At 32.2% G+C, this 26,290-nt stretch overlaps 5 protein-coding genes across 8 annotated transcripts; 4 read left to right on the plus strand and 1 right to left on the minus strand.

Moving 5' to 3' along the window:
- The first annotated feature begins 1,344 nt into the window (after positions 1–1,344).
- LOC113871119 (autophagy-related protein 9) lies at positions 1,345–9,022 on the plus strand. 4 transcript variants are annotated; one of them, XM_027507915.1, is made up of 10 exons: positions 1,345–1,736; positions 2,691–3,368; positions 3,468–3,788; positions 5,722–5,944; positions 6,432–6,611; positions 6,719–6,925; positions 7,057–7,134; positions 7,253–7,323; positions 7,443–7,553; positions 7,898–9,021. In XM_027507915.1, the coding sequence occupies exons 2-10, from the start codon at positions 2,794–2,796 to the stop codon at positions 8,718–8,720; spliced, it is 2,589 nt and encodes an 862-aa protein (XP_027363716.1). In that variant the 5' UTR covers positions 1,345–1,736; positions 2,691–2,793; the 3' UTR covers positions 8,721–9,021. The 4 variants fall into 4 exon arrangements, with proteins under 4 accessions (XP_027363716.1, XP_027363715.1, XP_027363713.1 ...); XM_027507914.1 differs by having other exon boundaries at positions 1,346–1,496; positions 2,721–3,368; positions 7,898–9,022; XM_027507912.1 differs by having other exon boundaries at positions 1,358–1,736; positions 2,721–3,368; positions 7,898–9,022.
- An 893-nt stretch (positions 9,023–9,915) lies between these two features.
- LOC113872979 (protein KINESIN LIGHT CHAIN-RELATED 1) lies at positions 9,916–13,618 on the plus strand. Its single transcript, XM_027510902.1, has 2 exons — positions 9,916–11,629; positions 12,975–13,618. Exons 1-2 carry the CDS (start codon positions 10,008–10,010, stop codon positions 13,207–13,209), a joined length of 1,857 nt encoding a protein of 618 aa, XP_027366703.1. The 5' UTR covers positions 9,916–10,007; the 3' UTR covers positions 13,210–13,618.
- Positions 13,619–15,041: 1,423 nt separating this feature from the next.
- On the minus strand, positions 15,042–16,113 carry LOC113870711 (RING-H2 finger protein ATL16-like). Its single transcript, XM_027507117.1, has one exon. It carries the CDS (start codon positions 16,111–16,113, stop codon positions 15,070–15,072), a length of 1,044 nt encoding a protein of 347 aa, XP_027362918.1. The 3' UTR covers positions 15,042–15,069.
- Positions 16,114–18,531: 2,418 nt separating this feature from the next.
- Positions 18,532–20,380, plus strand: LOC113873240 (protein DOWNY MILDEW RESISTANCE 6-like). Its single transcript, XM_027511286.1, has 4 exons — positions 18,532–18,756; positions 19,039–19,289; positions 19,480–19,798; positions 20,062–20,380. Exons 1-4 carry the CDS (start codon positions 18,556–18,558, stop codon positions 20,311–20,313), a joined length of 1,023 nt encoding a protein of 340 aa, XP_027367087.1. The 5' UTR covers positions 18,532–18,555; the 3' UTR covers positions 20,314–20,380.
- A 5,323-nt stretch (positions 20,381–25,703) lies between these two features.
- On the plus strand, positions 25,704–26,129 carry LOC113870715 (ethylene-responsive transcription factor ERF098-like). The gene has a single exon (XM_027507126.1). The coding sequence runs from the start codon at positions 25,704–25,706 to the stop codon at positions 26,127–26,129; it is 426 nt and encodes a 141-aa protein (XP_027362927.1).
- The last annotated feature ends 161 nt before the right edge of the window (positions 26,130–26,290 follow it).

A 26,290-nucleotide genomic window follows, 5' to 3' on the forward strand; every position in this document is an offset into this window, starting at 1 on the left:
TACAGCGAAAGTAAATTGCATAATTATTAAAATTTAAATATAAGTCTTAAATCTTCTGAGACAAAAAAAAAATGTTTGAATTTATTTATTTTTTTGTTGAAGTTTTTAACTAAACATTTTTCTTTAAAATAATTTTATTATAAGATTTATTAAAGTGAAATAAATCAACCTAAACATGTGCTCAATATTTATTAAATCGAAACTCACCGCAAATGTTTAATTAAAAAACAAGTACAAAGCGTTTGGTGTTACATGTAAAAGACGTCATCATATACACAACTCAAATAAATATATAACTTAATTTGACGATAAATTATTATATTTTATTTAATATTATTTAATAATAATAGTTTATTTCAAATATTTAATATTATATAAATTTAATCATTCTTCAATTATTTTTAAGCAATTTTATTTATTTGTAAGTTTATAGTAAAAAAACATGTTATGTAAAATAAATATTTTTAATGAATTATAATAAATTAAATAAAATACATATTTAATATGGATTTATATTTACTTATTTGAGATAGAAGGATCTCTTTCCTCCATTGCCATTTTTTCCATTTCCCTAATCTGCAGAAGGCACAGTTAATGTCAATCCTACTCATGCAAGGGATTAAAGTGAAACATAAACACACAAAGAACACCCAATACTATTGAAGTTGGGTTAGGCTCAATGCACACACTGATAACCAAGACAAAGCCCAGCCCAGCACAGCAAAGCACAGCCCAGCCCAGATAACACGAGTTTCTGTTTCTTTGGGCCTAGTTTGAACGCACTTGACTTAGTAAAGCCCAGACCATAATCATTAAAAGAGGATATTATCATATTCCTTTTGAGTGTGCCTAAGCTGAAAGCAAAGAAACGAAAACTTGTGGGACAGGTTACCTTGCAAATCGCAATGCCGTTTCTTAAACATATTAAATTAATATATAATATATTATATGGTCATACAAGAATGAATGAATACTTGCGTAAATATATTTTTCAGATTAAATCATGTACGTATCAGAATTCTTGTTTGTCTAGCATTTTCCCCCCTTTTCACGATACCAAGAAGGAAAGAAAGTTTGTGTTTGTACTACGAATTGTAGAATTAAAAGTTGTGGATGAATAAGAATAGTGCTAATTTAGTTAGTCAAGTTCTAAATTTGTCAAATCACTATTTGTTAGTTAATTATGATAAGCATTGAAAGTTGTTAAACTTTGGGAATTGGTCACCCTTGGGTCTCAGATTTTTAATAGAAATTAAAAATTGTTTTGTTATCAAAAAATCAAAATGATTAGCCAAAAGGTGGAGGAGTAAAAATATAAAGATGGGTATTTGAAGAAGATAATGAGAAAAATAAAAAGAATGTTATTTAAACCTGGAGAAAATAGAAGAATCATCCTTGTGAGAGTGATAAGTTGCCCTAGTCCTTGCTAGTGGTTGTTGATGATATTAAGGAACAAAATTGGAAGGAAAGAGAAAGAGGAAGAAGCAGAGAGAAGGGTGAGAAACTGAATAGAATCATCGCATGTTTTTCATATGAAATTATTATCACTGTAATTTCCTCTTCCTCCACGCAACCAAAAACAACAAAAACCCTTCCTTTTCCTTCTTTGTCTTCTCCGCTTATTCAATCACTTCCCCGACTTGTCTCATCCTCTCAAATTCTTCAACTTTCTCTACCTTTTCAGCGAATTCTCTTTCTGGGTATCCTTCACTCCCATGTTTTCTCCTTAGTTCTAGGTAACTTTTTCTCTTTCCATCACTTTTTTTTTTCCTCTGCGCAAAAACCCATCTTTTCGTGCATAATTTGTTGTGTTTTTCGCTGATCACACGGTTTTATTATGGGGGGAGGGGTTCAAGTAGCGTTTCTATCTATCTGTGTAATTATGTTTTACTAGTTTTTGTTTCACTTAATTTGCTTGTGTCGCCAAGAATAGTTTTTATTTATTTATTATTATTATGATATAAGTATGTAATCGTGCTGTTTTGATCGTTCTTGTTTCGCGCAATACGTTGTTTCGTAATGTAGTTGTACTTTGATGCATCACTGCATTATTCAGCTCAATTTGGATATATTATGACTCAGCTTTCCCTTTCTGGATTTTTGTTTTTCATGTGCAAACAAAAAAGCTTGTTGCTTTTCACCTGTTGCTTTTGCAAGTGAAATTGAGAAAAAAGGGGGAAAATATTCCTGTGCTTACACTTGGATAGGGAAGTTGAAATTTGTAACTTCCATGTGTCTGTTGAAGTTTGGTGTGGATATTGATATGATTGATTGCTTCTATTGGTTTAGGCCTTTCACATCATAGATAGATATGTTAGCATGATGTCTCTATACAATTTGCTTGTTAGTGAGGTCTGCTCCTCCACCCTCCATGTTCTTATGAGATGCCAGTGAGGAACTGAGATAGATAGTGGTTAGGTTTATTGGTTGATAGTTTGGCATAGGAAACATTAGCAATGTTTTTCACTCCAACTATTTGTATAAGGTCCTGTTGAGCTGACTGTATTTCTGTTGGTGATTTGCAATTTTAGCTTTCGTTACTTTGGGTTGGGTTTGTTAATAGGAACAATTGCATTGGTAGCAGCGCAAAGCTTTAACTTTTGTGCTCCACTTGTTCAATTTTATAGTTCATTAGGCTAAAAGTATGAAATACTATCTCTTAATTTATCTTTCTGTACTCCCTTTGCAAGATACTAATATTGATTCTGTCGTGTCTGTAGAACCTTGTCATAAACATTTAGGTCTTTGGGGCATGGACTGGCTGTTTATGCCAGCAGTCAGTGTCTGTGAACAATGTTTATCAGGCCAAGAGATGCTAGTGCTTTTAATATATTCAAATGGAAACGTCAAGATGAATCATCAGTGACAACAAGTTTACTTCAGGATGTTCCACCAGAGATTGAATTGTCCGATTATAGAAGGATCCCAAGTCCAGGTAGTGAGAGTCCTTCAGGGCTTCTTAATGGTGAAAGCCTAAATGTAGAACCAATTGCTGATTTGGATCTCTTCTTCGAAAGACTTTACAGCTACTACTGTGAGAAAGGGCTCTGGTGCATCATTATAAAGTGGATTGTTGAACTTCTGAGTCTAGGATTCACCATATGTTTTTCAGGATTCTTTTTATTATATGTTGATTGGAATGGGCTCCGTAATGCAAAGTGTGGGATGGATGCTGTTGAATCTGGAATGAAGCCTTGTGATCTTGCTAAGGAAGCTCTTCATCCACACCCTTTGACCCCATTAACAGTTAGCAAAGCAATTATTGTTGGATACTTGGGAATATTTTCTATATATTGGATATTTTGCTTCTTGAGATTCTTTGCTCAGCTAAAGGATACTTTGGAAATCCGACAATTCTATTACAATAGGTAAGTATGAATTATAAACAAATAAATTGTATTTAAGGAATTGATGAATTTTGCATTACTCAAGTCTTTTTGCCATAATTTACCCCAATCTTCTTGCAGTCTTCATGTTACTGATAGTGAAATTCAAACTATGCCCTGGGCTACAATTCTTGAAAAGGTTGTTCTTGTGCAAAGCTCACGACAACTCTGTGTGGTAAAGGATCTTTCTGCTCATGACATGGTGATGAGATTGATGCGGAAGGAAAACTACTTGATTGGAATGCTCAACAAGGGCGTGCTTGCTTTCCCCATTTCTCAGTGGGTCCCAGGTGCTGGACCTTCAGTAAAATCTGGTACTAATGGAACACAATATCGTTTAATACTAACCAAGCCCCTTGAGTGGACTTTGAACTGGTGCATCCTGCAAAGCATGTTTGATCGGTAAGTTAATCATCATATGCCTTTATTGTACAATCGTTATATTCAGTATCATTGATTGTGTAATTGGTAAATATATGGCCTTTCATCATCTCAGGTGTAGTTATTAAAATTTCTATTCAAATCAGATTGAGCAATGATGTTTTGGTTTGAAGGATGTGCTGTTTAGGTGCATGATGGTGTGACTGATAAAAAATACACTTGAAATATAACTATCTGGTTGTCTATGCTTGAAACTATTAAGAGAAATATTTCACATTATTATGGATGTTAAGCTTGAAATTTATTGTGTGGTTGACCATGATTGCCTTAAACAGTTTTGAAAATCTTAGCATCCATTTGATGTAAAGCTGTGAATTTCCATTTTTTGGAGGACTTGTTTAGAAAAAAAGTAAAAGGAGGCACCAAATGATTAAAATGGTGAATGACTGTGCCTAAAGCCACAGGGTTTGCTCAATCTGAATTCTGCATAACTGCTGCTAAAACAAAGATGGGGCCAGAAGTTTTTTTTTTTTTTTTTTTTTTTTTTTAAATTTAGTTAAAATAGTGACACAATTTTTTTGGTGAAGTCTAAAGATGGACAAAGTGAATTAGAGTAATTTCTTGTAAGCAAATGCTAACAAGTCTTCTTGTGTACTTGTTAAGGTCTATGAAGCATAAACACTTACTTTATTTGAAGTGACACAGCGTCAAATGCTTTTCTCACACCAACATCCTAAACTATTATTTGACACATTTTAGACACTCCTTATTAAGTGTCCCTTAATTTTTTTAAAGCTCATTATCATAGAAAAATAAAATATAAAACATAGTGAATAGGTTTGAAAAGGTGAATATGCATTGTTTTAAAGATATAATTTTATCTTATTTTGAGATTTTTTTCGTAAAAAGACCAAGTGCTTACATTGTAAAGTAATGCCTTTTAATATATTTTTGAGAAGCTTATTATCAATATTATTATATGTGTGTTAGTGTGTGTGCAGGTGTTATGTCTCTGTATCCTATATTTTTTATATGTCTGTATTATAGTTCATACTTCATAGGTTAAGGATTTTAAAAAATAGGTATAAATAAGAGATTGGCTATATCTTTTTACAAATCTGTCTAATAATCCTCCTAATGAAAAAGTACATACATTAATTACCTTGAAAATATAAAAACCAGTAATACTTTGTTGTTTAATAATAATAATAATAAGCTTGTAAAAAAATATATATGTTAAAAGATTATTTTACAATGTAAGCACTTGATCTTTTTATGGAAAAAATTCATTAAAATAAAATTTCTTCCCACTCTTCCCTCCAAACAAACATAGAAAGTAACTTTCTGCCTCCCTATTTCTATGGCATCCAAATAGAGTGAAATAGACGCTATCATGTTTGCATTTTTATTGAATGTCACTTCTGTAGACTATTGAGACTCAACTAGTTCAAAAACAGTTGAACCATATTCTCATTCCCTAAAATGCTACGGGATGCAAAAGAGACGAAGAATGCTATGATGGCTTATGCATCCATTTAGGAAGTCAGGGAGAGTGTTATGCAATAGGAGGGTAAATTTTGGACTTTTATTTGGTTCTTCTTTTTATCTTGTATTAGTATTTCATGCGAATACATGTAGGCTTATATGATGATTTGGTTAAGTAATATGATAATGGTAAGGCTTAAGTTTGTTTTGCCTTTTTGGACTTTGAAAATGCAAGTCTTTTGGTTTTAGTTCCTATATTTAACAAAAACAGAGCATTTTTAGTCCCTCTCCATGAACCACAAATACATGATTTTTGTAATTTTTGAGTAAAAATAAATTAAATTTAAACAGGAATTAATTTTTAAAAAACAACATATTTCAGGAACCAAAAACATGTTTAAGACTAATGTTAATCATACTATTCTGTTTCTAGTAATGATTTTCTACTTTGAACGTATTTTCTTTGCAGAAACTTTTGTGTCAGACGGGATTTTGTGTCAAATCCAAAGACATTAAAGAAAAGACTTATGGTAGTTGGGATTGTGATGCTTTTACTTTCTCCATTTCTTGTCATATTCATGCTGGTATATCTTTTTCTGAGGCATGCTGAACAATTTTATAACCACCCAAGCACCGCATCATCTCGAAGATGGTCAAATTTGTCAAGATGGGTCTTTAGGGAATTCAACGAGGTATATATGTTATTTTTTTGGTCCTTTGTTTCAGCTCATTTATTTGCATGGGTTTTATGTTAGTATCTAAAAAGATACAAGAATTATTTAAAGTTGTGGACAATTATTAATGAATATGTTGGCTTTGCCTTTTGGCCATCAGAATAAACATTGTTGGAAAGTTATGAAATATCACCCATTGTTATCAGCCCTCTTTTCCTTGCATATATTCTGAAATGAGCGTTGCTAAATAGTATGAAGCCTTTCTGTACAAAAAATTTTACGAATTCAAAAATAACCAATCAGGACGCATTTGTGTGAATGGAGGGAAAACAAAATATTATTAAATAATTAACAGCCTATCAAGTTTAAGAATCATGCAATATGAATGCATCTTCATACTCAAAAGCACTTTGGTTCTGAAATTGGCCTTCACTTCTTCGATAAACATTAATGGATGAAATGAAGGTTCAGTTTCTTTAACAAAATTATTTTACTTGTGTTATAGGTGGATCATCTGTTCAAACATCGGATTAATAGCAGTGTATTACATGCTTCTGACTATCTCAAGCAATTTCCTTCACCTATCATATCTATCATTGCAAAATTCATTTCATTTGTATCGGGTGGCTTTGCTGCAATTCTGATCATCATTGCTTTTCTAGAGGAGTCTCTGCTTGAGGGTCATGTAATGATTTTTCCATTCTTTTGCAAAATAATGTTATACAATTATGTCATGGAAGTCATTAATAGTTTTTCTTCCTTTCTTTTTTATAAAACAAAAAACCAATGCAGATATTTGGTCGCAACTTGCTGTGGTATGCTGCTGTTTTTGGAACTATAACTGCTATTAGCCGGGCTGCAATTACAAATGAGCTTCTGGTATTAGACCCTGAAGGAGCAATGTCAATGGTAGTTCAGCATACACATTATATGCCAAAGAGATGGCGGGGCAAAGAAAGTACTGAAATGGTCCGAATTGAGTTTGAAACCTTGTTCCAGGTACTCTCTCAGCTGTTGGTTTAACACGTTTATTCAACTAGACCCACCCTTATATGTCCTTTGTTGTTCCATTGTACAATTGGCTTGATTACTACTACTTATGGTAATTTATTTTATTTTTGGTGGTGCAGTATACCGGGATGATGTTACTTGAGGAGATGGCCTCGATTTTCCTTACACCATACTTACTTCTGTGGGTTGTCCCTAAGGTCATTGCTGTATTTTGGCATAATCTCCTCTACTTTTGACAGCAGAACTTGGGATTATAACTTTATTTATACATCATCTAATGTAATGTATTAAGTATGTTTTATTTTCATTTTGTAGAGGGTTGATGATATCTTGCAGTTTATCTCAGATTTTACTGTGGATGTTGAAGGTGTTGGTCATGTTTGCAGGTTGGCATACATTCATTCTTTACCTATAATCCCTTAGCAATTCTTTAGGCTTCTTATATTAATTTGTTAATGGCAAGTAGGCCATATTAATAATGTGTTATTGTATGATATTATCACAGTTTCAGCGTCTTTAATTTTCAAGATCATGGAAACAGTAATTATGGCTCCCCATTTAATGCTCCTCGCAACCAGAGAAGTTCCCAGGGGAAGTTGGAGAAATCATTTTTGAGGTATGTTCTATATTCATGAGTCTTCATGACAGAGCTCATCATAGTCATTAGACCAATCCGACAGAGTTCTATAACAATTTATTTTCATTGAGGTTTTTGAACCTCTCAGGTCTTTACTTATAGATATGCTGTGTATAGTGAGATTGTGCAAGAACTAAAAAGTCAACGATCATAATGTTAAAAAGCAAAAGCAGGAGAAAGAAAGTAAGAAAGTTTCATGTCATATCATTTGGAATAAAAGTAAAACGATGTTTTTGCCCTGTGGTTGGATTTTGGTGTATACCAATAAAGCTTCCAAGACAACTATGATTATTTGTTTTGTTTAACTTCTACTGTCATTGCAGCTTTCAGAGCAGTTACCCTTCATGGGAACCAAATGCTCAGGGGAAGCAATTTTTACTGAATTTGAGAACATTCAGAGAGCAAAAGTTAGCAGGACATGCAAACAGACATGAATTTTCCCCCCTCAGACTGTGGAGAGGTAGTCCCAACATGGGAAGCAATGGAGAGAGAAACAGGTTTATATCCAGGGACATGCCATATAGTTCTTTTGTTCCTGGCAATCACTTGGGTTCATTGTGGCTAATTGAATCCAACAATCAAAACAATCATCCCTACCTTCTTGATTGCTACTATACTTCCCAACCTCATAACGCAACGACTTCAAGAGATGCTCCAACAGATCCATTTGAATCATTTGAAGTACATGAGCATCACCCCCCCAATTGGAACTTGCAACAAAATGAACATGTGTATGAAGAACAGTATTGTGATGAACGGGCCACTTCCCATCTTGAGGCTTCCACATCAGCTCCCATCTTCAGGGAAATCCTAATTCAAGATCAAATTTCCAATGATCTGCCACGCACTAACAGGAGTCATTGGTGGGCTAGAAGTCACGCGCCAAGTGGACACGGTCAGACAAGCTTTTTTGAGCCACCAGATTTCAATCACCAAAGATCATACAATTACTATGATAAATTTTCTGATAGAGGATCTGAGGATCAAGATCAGGAACAACACTTGCACTGGAGAGATTCTAACAAATTGTCTAGTACAGCACACACGGATGATTTAGAAGCAGGAGGATTCAATCTTCTTTTTGATGATATTTATAGCAGACCTCCAGAAATTCCCACTATAAATCCTAGAACTTCTAGCTTTTGAAATGATGGCTTTGTCCTCCATTATTTATTTGGGTGGTTCTTGCTTCATGAATGCAGGAGTTTCCAACTCATGATTGTCCTGTCTATATTACTTGTGTGGAAAGTGGAAACTATTCTTTGCTGTATATAGATTCATTGACATGAGGTTAGATTGTTATGAGCCTCAGCTTGTTTTTAGAAGGACCCGGATAGGCTAAAAGGGTGGTGGTTCTGGGCCAACCTTCAACTTTTAAGAACCTTTTTTTTAAATCTTTTTCCAATAATTCATTTTATTCAGCGTTCTAATCCATTCCCCATTTTCTGGACACCTTGTGCATGTTCTCTGTTCAGTTTAGTACCTTTATGAGAACCGGGAGAAGTTACCTTCTCGCAGAAAACTTTGGGAACCCTTTAGCTTTTTTACTGTCAATTTTTTGGGATTTCAATTTGCAAACTCACATTGAAATCCTAAGGCAGCTGAGATTTCTATATTTTTGTTTTTATGTTAAGTTTCTTGAGTTAAAAATAAATTTTACTTGAATAGTACAGTAATTCTTCTCATGATTCATAACTTTTTAATCGTGCAATTGCAATTTTATTATTTATACTAATAAAATCATAATTTTTAAAGGATAAGAATAAGAAAAAGGTATAAAATGTTTACAATGTCATGGGATGGGATTAACTACATTGTATTTAGAATTGGGCAGTGTATGTCAGGAGATAAATGAATAGGTAAAATATTGAATTATTATCTAAAAAATAACAATAAAAAAAATATGTAATTAAGTATTGATTTATTAAAATTTAACGATTATAATATAATATTTTATGTTCTAAAGTTTATTTTAGAGAAATCATATATGCAGGTAGGTTTACGTTGATATTAATCCAATTTCTCTTTCATCCTATAATGACCGAGATTTTATGCAGTATTTGACTATTTCAATTTTTAAATCGAGTCAAGTAAGATAATTGATGTTATTTTTTTATTTTTCAAAATTTTAACATAGATATATTTTATTTATTTAATGTAAATGTCCTTGAGGCTAATTTTTATTTGATTTGTTTATATAACTACTTAAGACAAAGGAAAGGCCAAATGATCCACATGGTCATTTTTTAATCTATTAAGAAAAAGTTCGAAATAGGAAATAAAATTTTAAGAAAAATATAACTCAGTAACACTGGTGAAACGACAGCGTTTCCGTACCCCCTGCTTTACATTCTCTCTCTGTCTCTGCTCCATGGAGGGTTTTGCGAAGGTTTAACACAGAACAGAACGCAAACGAAAGCTCCTCAATTCAACATGAGAAAATTATGTAATTCGATCCTTCTCCTCGCTCGTCGCAGATCAAGTTCTTTCTCTTCCAAATCGTACAGTTCCGATGCACCCTTTAACCGCTGCATCAAAACCCACGCATTACTTACCCGACCCAACAAGTTTGTGGGCGCCCCATTTCGAAACATGGACACCCTCGTCCATAAACCCACTCCAATCCCCTCTAGACATCGCAAAATCAAGGAAAAATCTCAACTTGAAGAAGCTTTTGAGTCTTCAGAAACCACTGAGGAAATGCTCAAAGCATTCAGTGCCATGGAAGAGGTTTTTGATGAGAGAGAGCTTGGTTTGGCTTCTTTGAAAATTGGCCTCAAACTTGATCACGAAGGTGAGGACCCTGAAAAAGCTCTTTCCTTCGCTAACAGAGCTTTGAAAGCCTTGGATAAAGATAACAACCTTTCTTTGCCTGTTGCCATGACTTTGCAGTTGTTGGGGTCTGTTAATTATAGCTTGAAAAGGTTTAGTGATAGTTTAGGGTACCTTAATAGGGCTAATAGGATTTTGGGTAGGTTGCAGGGTGAGGGTGTTAGTGTTGATGATGTTAGGCCTGTGCTTCATGCTGTGCAGCTTGAGTTGGCGAATGTTAAGACCGCCATGGGGCGGAGGGAAGAGGCGCTTGAGAATCTTAAGAAGTGTTTGGAGATCAAAGAGATGACTTTTGAGGAAGGGAGTGAAGAATTGGGTAAAGCAAATCGTGACTTGGCCGAAGCTTATGTTGCGGTTTTGAACTTTAAGGAGGCACTGCCGTATTGTTTGAAGGCATTGGAGATACATGTGAAACAGTTGGGGCAGAATTCTGTGGAGGTTGCTCATGATAGGAAGCTTCTTGGGATTGTGTACAGTGGGTTGGAGGAACATGAGAAGGCCCTCGAGCAGAATGTTTTGGCGCAGAGGATTTTGAAGAATTGGAATCTTAATTCGGATTTGTTGCGGACTGAAATTGATGCTGCGAATATGATGATTGCTTTGGGAAGATATGATGAGGCTGTTGGTACTTTGAAGAATGTTGTGCTGCAGACAGAAAAGGACAGTGAGACTCGAGCACTTGTGCTCATATCGATGGCCAAGGCATTATGCTATCAGGAGAAGTTTGCAGAGTGCAAAAGGTGTTTAGAGATTTCTCTTGGGATTCTTGACAAGAGAGAACAGATATCCCCTGTGGAAGTTGCTGAGGCATACTCAGAGATATCGATGCAATATGAAACCATGAATGAGTTTGAAACTGCAATTTCGTTGTTGAAGAGGACGCTAGCTTTGCTCGAGAAGCTCCCACAAGAGCAGCACTCAGAGGGAAGTGTCTCTGCAAGAATAGGTTGGTTACTATTGTTGACGGGTAAGGTTCAGCAGGCCATTCCTTATTTGGAAAGTGCTGCTGAAAGATTGAAAGATAGCTTTGGTCCCAAGCATTTTGGGGTGGGTTATATCTACAACAATTTGGGGGCAGCATATTTAGAGTTGGATAGACCCCAGTCAGCAGCGCAGATGTTTGCAGTAGCAAAGGATATCATGGATGTGTCCCTTGGTCCACATCATGTGGATACTATTGAAGCATGTCAGAACCTTTCAAAGGCTTATGGTGAGATGGGAAGGTATGGATTGTTTATTGGTTTGACTTCATATCTGGATATTGTTTTGCATATCTTTAATATATGATTTACTTCACCCTATGTACAAATAGTGGTCTAAACACATAACTTTTTTAACATATATCCATTAGTGTGACATCCAGATTCCATGTGAACTACATTGCTGTGAAATTCAGATGGCTGAATTCTCGTGCAGTCAACTTTAAGAATTTATTACAGAGTAAAGGTGTATGATGATTAATATGTCTTCATGTGTTTTCTCATTAATGTTTATTGACTGATTCAAAAAAATTAATTATGCAAGGCTCCTAGTCCTTTTACTTAGTGTGTCATCATCTCATAACCATTACTCAAACTAAATTTTATACTTTATTGCCTCCCAAAAATGAGTTAGAATGTAAATCACTATCCTCTCGTGTACCATAGGATTTCTGATTTGGTGGTACCACTACACAGAGTTCTATGTAGACAGAAATACTTGAGGATAGATCTTGAGTATAAGAAATTATGTCAAGAAATGCTGCAAATGTAGACAGCCATCAAAGTTTTGCTTCTTTTTTAGAATTTTTTATGACTAATTTATTTCATGATTGAGTTTGGTCCGTTTTGAGCTCATTGCAGATGTTTTTTTATTTTTGCAATCTTCAAAAACTTCTTTTGTAAAGTTGTTATGTACTGATCTGTCCTTGGAAAATATGTTGGAATTTTATTCTATCTGATGCAGTCATTGCTGTTTGATGAACTTGAGATGTAGGTACATATCTCAAGTTCATGTAGGAGAGAGAACCTTTGTTATACTTATTCCATATTTCTGTACGTAAACATGAAAATGTTATGTAAATAAAAAGTTGTCAATTTATTTTTGTAAGCTACCTTCTATGTTTAAATTTTCTTTGTTGATTGATTGAGTTGGTTTCTTGATTTGTTATATTTAAACCCAAACAATTTGGTTTAGTTGTCTTAGACTCATAGTTATCCAAGATACTTAAAATTGTTTGCTTTTTTGTTCTATCATATAGACATATTTGCCCACTTCTGCTTAACATAAATTGTAGTGATTGTATAATATTTATTTTGAATCACAATAAAGTTTACCGAATTCTCTTGGCTGTTCTGCCTCCCATAACAGAGGAATTAAATGTAGCAATACTCTCTTATTAGGTTAATGAAGGAGGGCATGCATGTTTATGTCCCTTATGCTTCTCTGCTGTCTCTCTGGGCAGTATCTGAAACTATCTCTAGATTCTCTACCTGTTTAAATTATTTGTCCTGGCATTGTTGACTGATACACATCTGGCCAAAGGGATAAGTTTATGTCTTTCTGAAAAAATGAATCTTGGAATTGCAGTTATGTCCTTGCAATTGAGTTTCAACAGCAAGTTATCGATGCTTGGGAAAGCCATGGAGCAAGTGCAGAAGATGAACTTAGAGAAGCCCACCGACTTCTCGAACAATTAAAGCAAAAAGCTCGTGGTGCCTCTGCGAATGAGCTTCCTATGAAGGCTTTACCCTTGCCACATACACATGCGGCATCCAGAAGCTCCCAGCATGACATGCCATTACGGCAATCCCGAACAGTTTAGCATACTTACCCTGTTGTTGCAAACTCTAATGAATATCTATGATATTGGTAATTGGTCACCAATTTTGTGGTTTCCTTACATATTTATGTAGGTAATACTGAAAATAAGTTGTAGTTAAACCGCAATCATATATTTTGGGTTTGTCATTGTATTATTCAGATTTCATTTTTCCTTTAATTTCTAAATCAGAACTCAGTGGTTTGTCGTAATTCAATAATTTCGAATTTCCTCTTCAGATAGTGTAATACTTTCCCTATTTGTTTTCTAACCTTGTTGCAAGCAACCCCCACTTATGCGATGGTGGAAATTCTTCAATTTTACATTATTAGAGTTGCTTATCTTCACCTTGCAATTTGTGAACTGAAATGGATTAGCCTTTGAAGATAGCATTTGAAATTGATTTATGATTGTTAACCTTTGAAGATGGCAAGTGCGAAGTTAAAGTTTGGTATAATGCTCTTAAAATTTGTTCTTTTGTGGCTACAATAGATTTTGTAAAGCCAATAAAGTAAGTTTCTACAGGTACTGAAGTGTAATTGGTTCAGGCTGTTGAGAGTGAGAAGATTAATTGCGTACTTTGTTGCTTAATATTGACTCCTATTTCTTCTGTGCCTCTAACGTTTCAAATAGTGTCAGAACTGTCAGTGGAGTGAAACAATTACTGTGGACTATTAGATTAATTTAAAGACAAGTGTCTTTAAGCTATTGGTTAAGTAAATAAAAGTAACAAGTACTCTTTCCATTTTTTTAATTTGTCGATTAAGACTAATGCACAAATTAAGAAAACGAATTAATCTTTTTCTTTATATTAAAATTATTTGTATTTTTATCTTTCGTTAATTACTTAGATATTTAATACATTATTCTCTCTTGACAAGAGTATAATTGAAAAAATAGCAATTAATGTTATTTTAAATTTTTATAGTGACAGATAAATGAAAACAAAAAATTTCTTCAAAAGAGACAACTAAAAAGAAGCGGAACTGGGGTATAGAAAGAAAACAAATGGAATGCTAGATTAAAAGGTAATTTGAAAAGGTCTAGCAATGCATAGCTATAAGGATGAAGTAGTTGAGACTTGAGAAAGACACGGACGGAGGTAGAATACCAACCATAGTGTCAAAATGAAGCCAAATTTAATGCTGTATTATCTAGTTGCCCAATATCCATATGATTGCAGTGAGGCAAAAAGGAACTAGTGATAATATTCAAAAGAGACATTTCTCATGCTGCTACTTATGGTTTCTCATTGCTTGGGTCCCTCTTCTCTGGCGTCCAATAAATAGCTTCTACCAATCTAATCACACCTTGTTGTTTTGTCTCTACATTCTAACCCCCACCCCTTTACCTTCACATTCCCCGGACCCAAATACAGTACCCTCAAATGAAATAAAGGAAGAGGAATCATGAGCATCATAGCATGTGAAAAGAATGAGGACCCGGAATCAAAATGTTTGACAGCTTCTCAAGTGCTAGTACCCAGTAAAAAAGAATGTGTGAAAGTGATACTCTGCTAACAATCATTTACATTGATTTGTGAGTAAAAACGAAACTAAAGGAAAAGATTCACACCTTGTAATTTAAGCGAGGTACTAAAGTCTAAAGCAAAGCTTTTTTTTCGTTTTTTTTTTTTTTTTTTCCCTCACAATAATTCCAGTGTCAGACTCACAAAGTCACTATCATTACAAGAGTCACTCTACAGTCTGCATTTTCCCCTCTCATTTATCACCACTAAGATTCAACGATCTTTAATTCATTTGGATAATTGAGCGTACCCAAATTTGAAGATCTCCATTTTGATGACTGCATATTAAGAAAACAAAAGAGATTGAAAAAAGAAAAGAGGGAAATCATCTCACATTAAACATCATTTTCCAAAGGAAGGACTGCATTTTTTGATCCCTTTCCATAACAAAATGGAAAGAATGCTCTTCGACCTCTGCTATTACAATCCTCACTAGCACTAGCCTCATTCTGATGCCTGTTTTGTTGCATAATGGCTTGAACATCTAAGTAAGCTTGTCTATCATGTGCAGAATCCATTGAGAAAGATCTTCTAATGGGCTGAATAGAAAACTGATCATCTTTCTTTCTGATATCAATACACTCATCTCCCATGATTGAAACACGGTGGCACTTCCTTGGTTTCAAGTGTCCAAGACCAAGCTTCTGCTGCTCCACCTTCCTTGTAGGGTGAATTCTACCATGTCCTATGCTTCCCCTTGAGTCATATCTCTCTTGTTGCACCTGTGGCATCACTCCCCCAGGTTCTCCCCCCAGTTCAATGACCACAAAATCTTCATCACTACCCATGTTAGAGAGCAACTGAGAATCCTGAGGAGAAGAACTTGGAGCTATAATGTGGTCAATTGGACAGTGTGTGTTGCCTGAAATGCTTGATCTACAAAGAGGGCAATTGGAATTGGTCTGAAGCCAAATATCAATGCAATCCAAATGAAAGGCATGGTTGCAACTGGGAAGAACTTTTAGCACATCCTGTTCCTTAAACTCAGTCAAACAAACCACACAACCATACACACTTTGGTCCTCACGTTCTCCTTTCATGAACTGAAATGTTGGGATTTCTCTGATGACGGACTCATCAAGACCCCGGTTCCACATTGCAGGAGAAAATGCTATGAAGGGATCCTCATTCTGTCTAGCTCGCAGGATTGAAATCCATCTAATTGGATTAACTTGATGCCAATATTTTGTCAAAAAAGTGAAGTAGCTGAGGAGCAACAAAACTGTGGCCAAAATGCTTAGCACAACAATGACAAATATGGGAAAAGCATAGTCTGAGGAAGCAGTCTGTGGTGGGTGATGGAGTGTAATAGCTTTGGTTTTGATGGGTGGGAAAGCTTGATAACCGAGCTTGTAGGAGTGGTTCTTGTTCTGTGCCATAGGCAAAGATGTGAATGGGAGATATGGAATGTCTTCAATGTTAAAAAGGTTAGGTGCAAGGAATAAATAGATTTGACTAATGAGATTATCTCAGTGAATAAAAAATCATCTTGTCTTGGACATAAAAAGGAGTCATGCTAGCAAACTAAAATAATACCAAGGAGTTGTTGATTTAAGTGGTATATTCATAATTTCTTTTTAAGTAAGGTTTTAAATTCAAACTGAGTATGAAAAATATTACCCACCATGAGAGGTATCATTGTGGTGTAGTTATTTTCAACTTGAATAAAATAGTCTTCTATAAAAATTGTCTATGGTTTAAGAAGAAAAAAAACACATTAAATTAATAAGATAATATTATATTATTAGTTAAGAAAGAATTGAGGAAAGTAAAAAAGTTAGAAATGAAATGGATTAGTCCAATGTAACAACCTTGTTGGGACATGTGGTGATTACAAGGAAAAGAGACAAGTTGTGACTTGAAGAGAAACACAAGGGGTCAATATTTGACTTAATGGGAAGGTGTACAATGAGGAGTTTGGAATATTGTAGTTGTAGCATGTTTTAATCTTTTCAAAGTGTTACTTACTCTTGAAATTTTCTCTTTTCTCCTATCTGAACTTTGCCTCCCACACAATCCTCACTAGTCAGCTCACATCTGATCTGTATCTTTGATGTCCCTACCACCTTACTATTACCATGGAACTTGTGGTCACATCAATTTGATTACATTAACATCAAATAACATACAAATTTGAAAAGAAAAAAAGGTACATGCTGGGTATCTCATATGTAACTAACAATTATTTTTTGTATTGTAAGTTATTTATGTTTAATATAACATTAAAAAAAGTATTAAATGATCAACAATTTTTCACTACTTAATATTTTTTAACAATATAAGGAGCAACATGACTTCCACGATGACTTTTTTAAAATCATGTCAATCTTCTTATAATATTCTCTAATAAATCTTCTTATTTATCAAATAAAAATGTTAAATAATTTATACTTTTAAAAATAGTATTTATATTTTTTATGTAATATTTTATTTATAAAATAATAAGATGATCAATATGAAGGTAATACACGAGTACTCCTCTTTTGATGAGGTGACAATATCTTTTTAAAGCAATAATGTCACAAAATTATATTTTATTTTTCTTATAAATGCAAAGATAGTTTAATAGAAATCACGACTCACCCGAGCACCAACATTCCACTTTCAAAAAGATAGAAATTTTAAATGCAAAACTCAATCTAAAATTCAACAAACACCATATATTATATAAGATATTTAGAGTTGTCAAATAATTTGACTCATTCAAGTTAATTCATCACAGATTAATTTTTACACAAGAAAAAAGTATGAAAAAAATAAAAAAATATTTTTGTAATAAAATCATAAGAAAGAAACTTCATATAAATGTATCATTAGTATTTAATAGCCAATAGTACATAATAGTAAGTAATAACCAAATAACAATTAACAAACTTAACCTTATAAAAAGATAAATTGAACTTGACTCGTGGCAAATTAGTTCAATATAACTCACGATTTAAATAAATTTAGTTATTACATTTCTAATTATATCTATCACATAACAAGGCTCATTCTTATTTTCCCCAGCTTATTCCCGTTTCAGAGAAAATTTTCTCAGTGATATGTTTGAGGATAAGCTTTTCAAAGGAAAGGAAAATATTTTTCACTTTAATGTTTTTTAAAATTTGATGTGTTATTTTTTAATTGTTTTTATAAATATTATAAAAATTTCTTAATCCAAAAATAAAATAATTATTTTCTTATATTGTATTTCCAAATACAGTCTTAAGGATACGACACACGTGCCTTCCTCACTTTTACAACCAGCAATTTTGTTTTTTTCTTTCCAAATTCTTATGGGTTGGGCCGGCCAGCCTCAACTGAAGGCTGAAGAATAACTTAGAGACAATTTTATGGATAAGATATTGATCAAATACACGTTACTAATGACATTATCATAGTAGTTTCTAAGCATAAATTAATATAATTATTGATAATTAGATAATGGGGAGCCGGCAAATGTCATAAGAGGAGATACCCTCAATTTAGTTTCAGTAAAATAAAGAACAAATCAATCATTTTAATACATATATAAGATAAAAATTAACGCATTAGCTCTTAAAAATACACATTTCCTTGGTTTTAATCTATAATACTGTCATTGACTCTCGAGACTAATCTAGTTAAATAATATAATTAACTCTAAACATCATTGGTGCACTCTTTTTATTATTTATTGGACATCAGCGTGTAAAGTATGCACCTTAAAATATTGGATTGAAAAGGGATAGAATATTATCATAATGCACTGCATATACCTTTCTCCTTGGCATGAAGAAACTAGTCCATTTTTGGCTCTAGTCTAGCTAGTGAAGCAGAATCAAGCCACAAAAAAGGTGATGGAAAAACTTCTTTCAAACCGGTTCAATGATGGATCTATCCCTGAGGATTATATATTCCCACCAGAATCAAGACCAGGGAACATCAAAATTCCCTTCAGCAGTAACATCCCAATCATTGATCTCAATGAAGCACAGAGCAATAGAACCAACACAATTCAGAAAATTATCAAGGCCTCTGAGGAGTTTGGATTCTTTCAGGTTCATACTATTACTTCTTCTTCTTCTTCTTCTTCTTCTTCTTCTTATTATTATTATTAGCCCTTTAACTTTAAGCATATAAAAATAACTTTAAAAAAATATTTATTACACTTCTATATTTTTTAACAAAAAAAATTAATATTTTTAGTTGTTTAAAATCAGTATAGAGCTCAACCTTAACATTTTTTTATTAGGTCAAACAATAAGTTAAATATTTATAGATTAATGAACCTGCTATGTATGGTTATATGTTAAATGGAAATTGAAGTGTGATTGAAGCAGGTTATCAATCATGGAATCTCGATGAATCTAATGAATGAAACAAGGAGTGTTATAAAGGAGTTATTTCAGTTGCCGGCTGAGGAAAAGCAAAAATTATGTTCAGATGATCCTTCGAAGCAATGCAGGATGCTTACTAGCAGTGCCAATTATGCAACTGAGAAAGTTCATCAATGGCGAGACAGTTTTAGACACCCGTGTCATCCTTTGGAGCAGTGGCAGCACCTGTGGCCTGAAAATCCAACTAGATACAGGTACATGAATGGTGTGTAAATGATCGATCGATGAATATTTATTTTATACTACTTGTTAATGAGAGAGAGAGAGAGAGAGAGTATTTGTGCAGTTTATGAAAATAAAAATCCTTTGACAACAATCCTGTAGACTTTGAATTTTGACAAAATTTGACACGAATAATCTAGTTAGTATATATTTTTTTGGCAGGGAGTGTATTGGGGCATGTTCAGTTGAAGTGAAAAAGTTGGCTTCAAGGATCTTGAGTTTGATTAGTGAAGGGCTTGGTCTGAAGTGTGGATATTTTGAAAACGATCTTAGTGGATCAATGGGATTGGGAATTAACTATTATCCAGCGTGCCCTGAACCAAGTTTGACATTAGGAATAATTAAGCACTCAGATCCTAACCTCATAACCATATTAATGCAAGATGATGTATGTGGACTTCAAGTATTCAAGGATGCAAAGTGGATCGCTGTTGAGCCTCTTCCCCATGCTTTTGTGGTGAACATAGGCTACCAGTTACAGGTATATTTCATTTCAATGCACCAAAAGCAATTGATTTCATTTGTTCAGTTTCAATTGTATTAAAATAAGCTAAAAAAAAATACTTACAAGAGTCTCAAACTATTTTTATAAGCTATCCTTAAACTTTTTAAAATGATTCATTAAACTTGTATTTTATAGTGAGATAAACCTTGAAATAGAAACTAAATTTATACAGACAAAGGTTGAATAACTGGTTTTGGCAGCAAAATTAGTGACATATGGTGGGTGACATTGGCTTGCAGATAATGAGTAATGGAAAGCTACGAAGTGCAGAGCACAGGGCAGTGACAAATTCACGCGATGCTCGCACATCCGTTGCCTTTTTCGTGTCTCCAACAGAGGAAAGTATGATAGAACCAGCAGAAGCTCTCACTGATGAACACCATCCACCACTTTTTAAGTCTTTCAAATACAAAGACTTCCATGCATACTATTTTCAAAAACATGGTGACACAGAAGTAGTGCTGAAATCATTTGAGGCACAAAGAAATTAACCCAAATGTTGAAAGCAAATGGCATGCTATGATTTCATTATCACTGATGTAATTAATGGTGCCAACCATTGCCATCTTTTCCATTGTTTTTCCCATTTGGTACCATCAATTTCACCTATTTTAAAGCATTTTATTTCCATATCATGTGCAATTTATTAGACGATTACCATGATAATTTAAGCATGATAACTAAAACGGTGAACAATATTTCCATGATTCTCAAATTATATTAGTGTTGATATTAAACATAAATTGCCTAAATATAAATATAAATCTGAAATAATGAATAGTATGAAAGTAACTTTACGAATGGTAATGGATAACTTGTTTAATAATTTTGAATTCCTCGCTTCTCATACTTTTTTTAAAAAAAAATTAGTACCTCTTAAATGCATGATTATTATCAGAACTGTTTTTAAAATATCATCCTTTATACGTAAATTATAAGTATTAATTATTAATTATTAAACAAAACCATTTTTGAAATTATTCTTATGCAAAAGTAACTTTAAGGATTAGTTTTTTTATTATATTAAGTAATTCAATTTACATTGTAAATTTATATTATACTTTATTTTCAATAAAAATATTTATTATTATTATTATTAATATTAATATTTACTCATTTTGAATTTTATTAAATTTTAAATAAGCATACTATTTATTTTATTCATTTATTAAAAAAATAATTTAATTTAATGATGTACAAAGAAAGAATATAAATAATTATGAATTGTATGACTATCGATTATTAGTAATTATGAAACAGGAGTACGGGCCGACATCAATAGGTGAATTGGACAAAATTTCTTATAAAGGTTTGGACAAATCAAATGTTGATTTTGATGACTCGCTTTTATTGGGCCAAAGACCACTTTTGATTGCTTGCTTTGAGACAACATATATTTTTGGCAATTAGGATGCTATAGCAGATATTGGGAAGGATTTAGTTTTTTGGGTTTTTTTTTTTGTTTTACCTAATAAAGGAAAAGAAAAAACATAACAAAATTACAATGTCATGAGAGACACCAACTTTAACTCCCAAAAGCAACTCTAAGGGAGATGATTGATGAAGAGCCATCTTCTAAAGATAGAAACACCAATTTTAGCCACAAAATTTGCATAAACCTTCCCAAAGAGTGTATTTGGCAAGAAATGGACCCTCTTTAGCAACTCCCACATAAGAAATAATCCACTTAATTGGGTTAAAAGAAATAATCCAAGGAAGTGGATTATATTTTTCAACAACTTCAAATAAAAAGATGTTTTAAACCCAAAATAATTAAACTACAATTAATTTTTATTTATTTATTCCCAATATAGTTTTTTTAACACTATTATTCAATGATTTTTTTTTGGTCAAGAAAAAAAAATGTTAATATGATCCAAGAAATCATATAATAATAACTTTTATCTTCCATTTTTCTTGACAAAAGAAAAAAAAAATGTTAGAAAACATTTTGTTACCGGTGATCTTGGGGTAATCAATATGATATCTTGATGAATGTTTCTACAAAATGAGGAGTATATTTTAAAACATAAGCTACACAATTATAATTATTGATTTAAAATTTGAGTAGACTTCAATATAATCATGATTGTTATTTGTTGTTGTTATTATTATAGTTAATTATTATTGTATTAATATCCGTTGTTGTAAATTTTTTTCATATATAATTTCTAATTTTGTGGTTACAGAGGGAAATGTTAATATGATTTTCACATAAATTTTAATTTTATTTTGAAGACAAAAATACAAGCAATTATAGGTTTATATTTTGTAGTTAAATTCAGAAACTTTTTTCTTCAAAATGAATAGTATAAATAATGTAATAATTAAAATAAAAAGTTCATTATTTTAAAAAATAAACAACAGCAGCTTGAAGAAAACTGTGTATTGTAAAGGTGAGTTTGCAGATTTCCCTAAAATCAATGAGGGATAAAGTAAGAATTTTATTAAAACATTGAGGGTAAAATGAAAAAAATAAAAATATACAATAAGTTTAGATACTATATTTAATATATCAAATGCAAAAAAAGTGAAAAGGGAGAAGAGATGCAACTGAAGATGGTTTGAAATTTCCTATTAAAGTTGCAATAAGTATAACATTATTGGTGCCAAATAGAGTTTTCTATGTTATAGTTTTTGACTTAGGCTGAACATCAAAACTTTTAATCATGTAACTGATTAAAAGATTTAGATAGTATAAAAATAACTGTTACATTGATTTTATTGTCTTTTTAAGTATTTTAATGCATATTGAGTTTTTTCATATTAATTATACTTGCACTATGCTTTTACAATAATTATTCTTGAATCACACACATTACCACACAGCATCACTTGTTCATATAATCATGTTTTGCTCATAAATTTCTCTGGGTTTAGTTAATGAAACGCTAGTTAAGAAATATTTAACATTTTGTTAAATAACTTTAATTACTTTAAAGAAACGTTCTTATGTATGTAGATTTCACATTTTAACAAGCCAAAATGCACATAAAATAGCAAGAAAAATAAAATAAAAATTTAAAAAATTCCATTATTTTATAAAATTTATTTTATATAAAATTTCAAGTAATTTAAAATATTTAATAAAATGTGTTTAATATCTTCATGTTATGTACCTATAAATACACATTAAAAACCCTATTTGAAAAGTAATTATTAAATAATTTTTAGATTTTTATTCTTTTCTTTCATTAAATGATTTATATTTTCTAATCATTTTCCTTTTTTTTTCTTCCTTATTTTCCTTTTTCACTTTTTAGGGTAACATCCCATGACATGATTGATGGAGGCACCCTATAGTTGGGCTCCTTTGAGGCTTGTGGGCCATGGAAAGAGAAAAGGTGAAAGAGAATGGGAGGTTCGATTGCAAGGACTGAATGAAGCACTTTTTTGCATATGTGGCCCAATTCTTATCCTACAAGTCACCTTAATCCCAACTATAAATTTTCAAGGTTGACTTAAAGAAAACCACAAATTTTCAAGTGCTTGAAGTTACATAAAGGGTTTTTTTAATCTATTATAACTAACTATGGAATCTTCTTCAGTAAATACTTTGGTTTTGTTCTTTCCTGCAAAAAATAAATAAATTACTCCACGTTATAGTTTATAAATTACACAGAAGTTTGCATATGCAATGAAAGAGGGGAAAAATCAATACTCTGCTATAGTCTTATTTGTTTGAGTTACAGAATTAATACCACACTTTTTAAGACAAAACACACATTATATTAATAAATATATGTGATTTAAATTAATTTATGACACATTTAAAAATATTCAATTGTTTAAAATCAATTCTATTGTTAAATTAAATGGACACCTAATCTTTAGTTGCTTTATGTTCAATAGGAAATTTTGATCTGAGATAAATGACTTCAAAAGATAATAACTGTTGAAAGTTCTTGCTGTGATAAGTTGGTGATGATACTTTAAAATATTACTATTCATCGATGTAACTCAAATTACTATTAAGTTACTAAGAATTTTGGAGATCAATTAAAAATATTTTTAATATAAAAAGAGATTAAATTACATCAGTACAAATTATATTTATCTTTACATAATTTAATAATTTATATTAAATAATTTAATTCTAAAACTAACTTTTAAAGTAAAAGTTTCAATCAAATTTTAAATCAATCTGAAACTATTTATTACCTTATTCATATACATCAAAATTAATATAATATATACTTTTGACTTGTATAAAAATAAGGACCATTTGATTGTATTGTTATAATTATTTTTTTTATAAAATTTAAAAATTTAACATAAATAATGAAGACAATATATAGTTATATAATTTAATAGTTGTATTAATAAAAATTATATTTCATATAAAATTATTAATGGTATAAGACAATATAACTTACACCGGTATAATTTAATTTCTATCCTTTAATAATGATAAAATCAATAAAGTATTATTAATAAATTTAATAAAAATAAGAATTTATTTGTTATAATTTAATAATTTTTATCTTTTAAAAATAAAACAATAATTTAATTCCTAAGTATGAAATAATTTACTTGTTTATTATATTTATTTGGTGAAATCTTTTAAATTTCTTAACTTATTTAATTAAATTGTCATATATTTATCAACTTTAATTTTAGAAACATATCCATTTTTTTTTAATGTTTTATCATGTGCAATTTAAACTCTGACTTTTAAAAATGTGCAAAGTAAAATAATGTTCTTGAAAATGTTTAAAAAAAAGACAGTATGATATTCATACGTCTAATTTCTTTATTTCTTGAATAAAAATACTCTCAAATTCTTAATCTCTCCTCTTTATAACGATAGATATTTTTTTAAGTATTTTTATCTAAAAAATGAAAGAAAGTATATTTCTTTGCATATTTATAGAAGTATATTATGTTGCAACATTACACATTTTCAAAAGCTAAGATTTAAATTGTATATAATCAAACATATAAGAGGGTAAATAGACTTTTCTCTTAATTTTATATATAAATGCTATATATTTAATGATAAATTTATATTCATCACTAAGTTTTAGTGATTAAAAAATATATTTTCTTGTAATAAAATGATGAGGACTCATCTTTCATTATAAAAACACAAGCCATATTTTTCTGCTACGATTTTCTTAAAATGGAGGACCATTTTGTTATCCTTGCATGGTTGCGTAAAGCAAGATAAGCTTCATATTAATTTGCTTTTGTGGTGTCTCCAAATACAACAAACGATCAGCACTTGTCCGGTTTCAACCCAAATCCAATGATGTAAGGCATGATGCTACAGCTACTGAAGCGTTCAATGTTTCACCTTAGAATAATATTTTACCCACGTGGTGAATCAAAGTTATTATTTTAATTTCTGGTCTCTATCGACCCTTTAATTCACAACAATATATTTAACAAAAGAAAAACACATAAGAAGGGTGAGCTAATGAAAACTATAAAGCAAAATTGATCTTCCAACAAGTGGCCGAAAGAGGATAAATGGTTAATTTTAAATTTCCAACATTCCATTAAGTATTGCCTAGAGAGAATGGCGTGGCATAACCATGCTATCTAATATCCTTGTGACCTCATCTTCAATCTGGTTGAGAATCAAGATTCAAAATGGAGACATAATTTACAAATAATTCCAAACAAAACTTCTTGAAGTGACCCTCCGCAGGCCTTAATTTTAGCCATCACCAAACTCTCTGGTATATCCAAATTCGTTGAACTATCAAAAACAATCTCCATCATGGGGTCTCAGCATGTTGATAAATTTTCCATCCATTGAACCTATGGTGAATTTGGCACGTGATCACTCACTAACTAGCTAGGTCCTTAGTGTGTAACAAGTATAAATTAATGGGCTATAGGAGCATAGGTTAATTGTATTATTGCTAACCACAAAATGGAAGAGGAATCAAAGAAAGACACTAAGCAAGAGTCACCAAAGGAGGCTCGGTATAGAGGAGTGCGGCGGCGGCCGTGGGGGAAGTTCGCTGCCGAGATTCGAGACCCGGCTCGGCACGGTGCCCGAGTGTGGCTGGGGACATTCCTCACGGCGGAGGAGGCTGCAAGAGCTTATGATCGTGCTGCTTTTCAAATGAGAGGTGTTACAGCCGTTCTCAATTTTCCAAATGAGTATCCTTCATGCTCTTCTATGAGTTCCCCTTCGTCACTGCCACCTTCCACTTCAACATCAATGCCCTCTTCTTCAATGGTTAAAAGTGATCATGGTAAACATGTTATTGAATTGGAGTGTTTGGATGACAAATTGTTAGAGGATCTTCTTGATTGTGATGAAAATGCCTTCGAGAAAGACTTCCCTAAGTAGCTTCATTAGAATTGAACATTAATTTGGTATATATATGATCGCATTTGAATTTATATTGACCTCATAGCAAAACTAGTAGTGTGAATTTCTTCTAAGTATGGTTTGTAAGAAGAATTGAGAAAGATATGATTCATACTTTTTAGTTTGGTCTACGTCTCCTT

The sequence above is a fragment of the Abrus precatorius genome, unplaced genomic scaffold (assembly GCF_003935025.1).
Source record: "Abrus precatorius isolate BTA unplaced genomic scaffold, Abrus_2018 Scaffold7, whole genome shotgun sequence".
Taxonomy (NCBI): Eukaryota; Viridiplantae; Streptophyta; class Magnoliopsida; order Fabales; family Fabaceae; genus Abrus; species Abrus precatorius.